Source organism: Zingiber officinale, chromosome 5B (assembly GCF_018446385.1).
Source record: "Zingiber officinale cultivar Zhangliang chromosome 5B, Zo_v1.1, whole genome shotgun sequence".
Taxonomy (NCBI): Eukaryota; Viridiplantae; Streptophyta; class Magnoliopsida; order Zingiberales; family Zingiberaceae; genus Zingiber; species Zingiber officinale.
In genome coordinates, this window is record NC_055995.1 from 71,968,994 (window position 1) to 71,975,231 (window position 6,238).

The window sequence follows — 6,238 nt, forward strand, 5'->3', positions numbered from 1 at the left end:
GTGTCCTTTAGCGTCATCTGGAAGATCTTGACGAAGAAGAAGAAGTGGAAACAAATACGGAGAATTTTCCAAGGAACTTAAGGGATGACGACGTCGAAAACTTCTTAAATCACATGTAAGCCCATCTTAAGGGATATTAAATCCAACAAAATCCGATTGTAAAGTTTCATCACCAAATCTATGTTCTTATCTTGTGATTTTAATAGAATTCGGTATCATTTTTATTGTTCGATAATGAATAGACATTTAGCTTCAAGGGATTTTGATTTCTGAACATAAGGACCTTCAACTTCATGCGTGAACAATCTCAGACAACAAAAACACATGAACATCGATCACAAGAAACAACATATCATATATATTTTTTCATACATACTTAAACTTGTGAATTCCAAGCTCACCGCATACCCTATCTTCGCACAAATTAAGGCGCTACTTGTGCCGGAAACACTCGTTATTGAACCCTTTCGTTTCATCTTATTCACTCTTACATCCTATTGTTTTTCATCAAAAGTTACAGTTTATTACTCAGTGTACTGAAGCAGCTGCAATACCAGCTGTGACAAGCAATGAAGCTGAGCAAGGGGAAGACGAATATTTGTAGTTTCTTGAAGTGCCAGTACTGAGCTTTTCGCCGAATTCCTCCACTAGCATCTGCTGGTATCTGCATTCTTCGCCGCAGAAGGCCTTCCCTCTGCATAACCAAAAGAAGACAGTTAGCCAAAAAGAAGTCATGTGCTCAAATCTGATAATTTTCGCAACATGATTTGCCTATTAAAGTAGCAGTAGTTGTTAGAGGGAGGGCATTCATGCTGGGAAGTAATAAACCATCGAAGTCAGGAAGGGAATGTAATGTCCTAAAAGGAAAGGGCAAAAAATTGTGTTTGTTTTGCATTCCTCTAGTTACAAGATATAGCTGTTTACAAACAAATTGTATAGAACAAGAAAGAGAAATAAACTTTTAACTTTATTCAGGCTAAAGTATGCTGATAAAATAGGAATTCCGATCTTTTCCTTCAAATAAATTACTTGATTTGTTCTTCTTTGACACCCCATAGGGCCTTTGACAAGATTAAGCAAAGATTTTATGCAAATTTTAGGCAAAGTTCAAGCCCGAACAAAATTAGCCTTAGCTGTTTCAATAACTTGAGCTATTTCTCAGATTTTGTTCATACTCAGAACTATTCTAAGTGATTAAAAGTATTCATCATATTCATATGTAACTTCATCTTAAGAGGATATCAGATCAGATGTGAAATAATTCCACAAGATTTTCAGTAATGATAGATGGATGTATGAATTAATTAGAGTTTAATTTCTGAGAATTGGACTATAAAGTTCATCAGAATACAAGGAAAAAAAAAGAAAGAAGAACAAGATGATGCCAAAACCCTTGATAGAAGGAAGAAAAAGGAGCAATTTTTATGCACAGAAACTTCCAAAGATTGAAACTTTGACATCTGAGAAGATTGAACCATCCATGGATTTGAAAATTAGAGCAAATCAAAGAAGGAATTGAAGAAATCGAGTACCTGTACATGTAGACGTCCATGCCGTCGAGTTGCTTCTTGCACACAAAGCAACACCTCAGGAACTCGGCCACCACGAAGGGCGGGTCCTCCGGTGGCGGCGGCGGCGGTTCCAGGAGAAGGCCGCTGTCGCCGTCGCCAAAGTAGACCCTTTTCTTCATCTTGTTCCCTCCCAGGTGCGAAATCACGCAAGTATAGCTCTCGGAGAGCTCCTCGCCCTCGTTCATGAGCGAGGCGGCGGCCCTCAGGTTGGGTTTCGTCATCACTGCGCCGATCCGGACCGGTTCCGACCGGTAGGCCCGCGGCTCCTCGCTCATGGAGGCGACGATGGCCAGCCCGACGGCGCCATCGCCGGCGGCGAAGCTGGGCTTGGACCGGTGCTCTCCGGCGACGTCTGAGCCTACTGAAAGCGCCAGTTTCAAAATGGAGTGCCACTTCTGGTCCCTGGAATCCGCCATGGCTGCTTTCTAGCACCAATTTTATTAGAGAAAGGAAACAAAGGAGCGATTTTTAGGCCATGGCCTGTGAGGCCGTGTGTATATATATAAATCTACGGGAAGATTGCTTGTTCCTCCCCGGAGAAGAAAGAGAGGGGGGATAAAAGACGACGAAAAGCGGACGAGGAGAGGGAGGGAGAGAGGAAAAGAACCACCTTTTCTGCGCTCCTCTGTCTCTCTTCCCCCTCTCGCGCTCGCGCTCTCAGCTATGCTTTTGGTGGGCTTCTCAGTCCACAGCTCTGTTTCTTCTTTCTCTCTGTGAAAGCAAGCGCAGGGGATTGAAGAGAATATAAAAGCACATCATGAGCAGTTTAATATTTTAAAAAAAGGAGCCTTTTAATTTACTCTTTATAATTTATTTTTCTTTTCAAACCGTCCTCTACAATTATAAAATCGTGAGTCAAAAATTTTAATTTCTTTCGTCATCCAAACAAAATTATTTTAAAGAACTGAATATTTAAATTATTATTATTTAGTTTTAAAAAAATCGTGGGGTGTGTTAGTCATCCTAGTTGAATTTATCATTTTATTATTTAGTCTCGTTAAAACTTCCAAAGTAAATTATTAGGAATTAAATCTCCTAGAAAATAATATTTTGAAGGTTGTCACTGTGTACTCCCTTTATTTTAATATGGATGGACACTCATCTTTTGCCACAAACATTATTATTTCACTTTATTTAACTGATTTTAATACTTTAGAGCATTTTCATTTTTTACCTCTAATAAGTTGATTAACTACATTTTCATGCTCTAAATTTGTAAAATTTTAAGTAAAACAAAATTAATTTTCGAGAAGAGTTGCTCGTATAGTTACCCGTGTGATGAAGTTGGCATTTATCACATATCTAGCTTGATAGGATGGAGTTAAGCAGGTGTAGCAAAATGAAATTGTGCTGAAAAATCTGGGGTAAAATATAATCTATCAAAATTTTAAGAGTGAAATGAAAAGGTTTTTAAACCCTGCAGCAATATTCTATTTTTCTTGAAATTAATAATATTCTGTGAATTATTCTTCATGATTGCAGTGATGCATTTGGCTTGTGTTTTTTTTTTAAAAAAAAGAGAGAAATAATTAGCCATATTTATGTTCAATTTACTTGTTTTTTTGCTATGAAAATTGATGATTTTTTTTTTCCATTTTTAATAATCATCATAATTCCATTATATTTATTCATAGTTTCATTTTTTTTAATGTGACAAAAATAGTTAAATGTCTCCTTCACACAATTCTCATGAGCCTTTGCAAAAGGGAGTGGAAAAAGATAAGGGATTACCTTTTAACCACTCAATCATTAAGTTCCAAAATTCTCAATAAAAAAAATTAGTAATTAATAATTAATTTTCAAATCCCAGTGATCTAGAAAATAAGATCAACATTTTATCACTCAAAGGTACAATAAGGTTTGGATTATATACCACACATGAAGACAATACACTTACTTTTATCACTGCAGTAACAAATTATGATTGAACAATTTCAATTATATAACCCAAAAATAGGGTTGTAAATAACTCAAGCTAACTTAAATTTTATATTGTTCAAATTTATTTCATAAAGTAATGAAGCTAAATTAAGTAAGTTTAAAAATGAACTTAAATGTTGGAATGGTTAATTAGTTTGTCTTGAATTTTTTTAGCTTAATTTAAGTTTGGTTTGAGATTTATTTGTTTAAATATTAATTTAATTGTTTAAGACTTTTATTTTTTTAAAAAAATTTATTATGTTAATTAGTGAGTTTAATATTATTACACCCCAGAGGAGTCCCTACCCGACAAACGGACAACATCTCCCCTATAATAGTGACAAATGAAACCTGGATACATAGCCACTTGACTGTATAAATATAATAACCTATATTCCACACGGTTAGAAATAAAGTAAAATAATAAACAGTTCACACAGTTGTAACAAAAACACAATGAAAAATATAGGAAAACCACACAATCCAAAATGATACAATGCATGCCGACACGACTTAAACACAACAAATACTGAAAACGATAAAGTAGCCACAAGGCCAAACACCAAGTCCAAATCTAATTAGTACAATGCCAAAACCATAAGGAAAGCATGCAAGAAAATAAACGTGAAGGAAAGTTCGTCCTCAGATGTGACGTGGGATCGATAGACAAGATATACCAAGCGACTCCACAATTATGTACCTGCTACTTGAGAAAAAAAAGACAATACACAAATAGGGTGGTGAGTGCGGGTGACTCAACTGGTAATAGACAAGATAGTGTATGGTTAATATAAAACATGGATATTAAAGTATATAGTGTCAGTAGAGAATTAAGAACATAATTATAAATGACATAATCAATGCACATAATCATAATTGACATAATGAACACACATACTTAATTTGAATCTAACACATACGGTATAGTGATCAGTAAACTTACTAGGAATTAGCAACAGATCTAGTCGTACCACCTGAATAATATAAACGATAGCATATACATGTATGATAAATGAACATGTATGAAGTATGACAACCATATGCAATAATCATATATCAAGTAAATACAATAATCATGAGCAAATGCAAATATATCACCGAAAGATGCACCGCATATCATATGCAATATGCACGTGCATGCACTATGACCACTTCCGCCCTCAAGACACCACGATCCCTATGTGGCCTAGAGGCTGAGACAATGACAACTGTACCATCTTCCAGCTACCACTATCTTTAGTGGCCGAGGTGGATAGTTCGCAAAGTAGCTACCACACTATATAGCAACGGGGTCCCTAACTGCTCACACTCTAGTTGTCACTAACAACTGTACTATCCTCTAGATACCACTACTCTTGAGTGGCTGAGGCGGACAGCGTATACGATAGAGTGGCTGAGTGGCCACGACAGGATAGACTGCACCCAACTCTAACTACCACTTCCCCTGAGTGGCTTAGAGGACAATGTAAAATGACTGACGATTCTCTCACACCACAAGGGAGACAATGGTTGTCAGCATGCAGTGCAATGATGAACATGATGTAAATAATCATGATATCGATACAGCCATCATCAATGCAGCAACACCATCATCATTGGTGTTGGAGCAATCCCAATGGTCCGTGTGACTATGTGTTTTGGTGTTTGGGCAAAGAGTTTAAGTTATGTTTACCCTTATTATTTGATATGTGTATGTGAGTATGCAAGTTTGCAGGATACACATATGACTCAGCTTGATGGCTTCGGGTCCGGTGAAGGATGGAGCATCCGAGGGACCGTAGACAAGACAGCAAGGACAAGGGTCGAGGGAAGCGACTTCGAGGCATACGCGAAGGATGACATCAAGGGATGAGCCGTGGGCTTAGATGCATCCAAGGGACGAGAGTCAAAGGAAGTAGGCTTGAAGGCAAGAGGTCAAGACTACAAAGAAGAGTCAAGTGAGTCGTGAGGGTACGAGTGCATGAGAGATTGTACTCGGGGAAAAATCCCGATGGGTACTGTAGCAGCCAACGACACTGTAGCAGTCCACTGGTGCAATGTAGCAGTCGACTGGTGTACTGTAGCAGTTGACTGGTGCACTGTAGCAGTCAACTGGTAGAGAGCCGTTGTGCTGGCACCAGTCGACTGGTGCAAGGACCAGTTGACTGGTAACGGGCAAATCAGCTTGCTGATTTCTTCCAGGCTCTATAAGAAGGAGCTTGGGATGGTCGGCCAAGGTGACGAAATTAGACTTGGTTAAAGCCTAATTAGTAGTCACCAAAGTGCTTAAGGTCTCTTGTGTCCAAGTGTTCTTGGTTGGTGTTGTGGTGAGGTTTCTCCACCCACAAGGAGTTGCTTGAGTAGCCGGAGTTTGCCGGGGGCAAATCCACCGAAGGATCAGGATCGTCCACCTTACGGACAGCCGTGGAGTAGGAGTATCATCTCTGAACCACGTTACATCGACGTGCATTGGTTTGCTTATTCTTTTCTTTGTCATTAGCTTTTGTATTCGTAATTAGTATTTGTATTTTTGCTTGCGCACTGACGAATACGTAGGAAGCGAGTAATTGGGGGCGCCGTCCATTTAACCCCCCTTCTAGCTGGCCGCAAGATCTCTTACAATTAGTACATCCAGTACATGATCTATCTATCACCTAAGTTTATTGCTAGTTAGAGCCCTAGAGCCAATCATATGATGATTGTTGTATTGACTCATTGTATTATATTCCTATGTATATAAAGGCATTTGTTTTGGTTATTATACTTAC

General features: G+C 38.3%; 1 protein-coding gene across 1 annotated transcript; it reads right to left on the minus strand.

Annotated features, from left to right (window-relative positions):
* Nucleotides 1–331: 331 nt before the first annotated feature.
* Nucleotides 332–2,294, minus strand: LOC121984514 (FCS-Like Zinc finger 13-like). The gene is made up of 2 exons (XM_042537468.1): nucleotides 1,533–2,294; nucleotides 332–694 (listed from the first exon to the last, which is right to left on the minus strand). Exons 1-2 carry the CDS (start codon nucleotides 1,985–1,987, stop codon nucleotides 529–531), a joined length of 621 nt encoding a protein of 206 aa, XP_042393402.1. The 5' UTR covers nucleotides 1,988–2,294; the 3' UTR covers nucleotides 332–528.
* Between the last annotated feature and the right edge of the window lie 3,944 nt (nucleotides 2,295–6,238).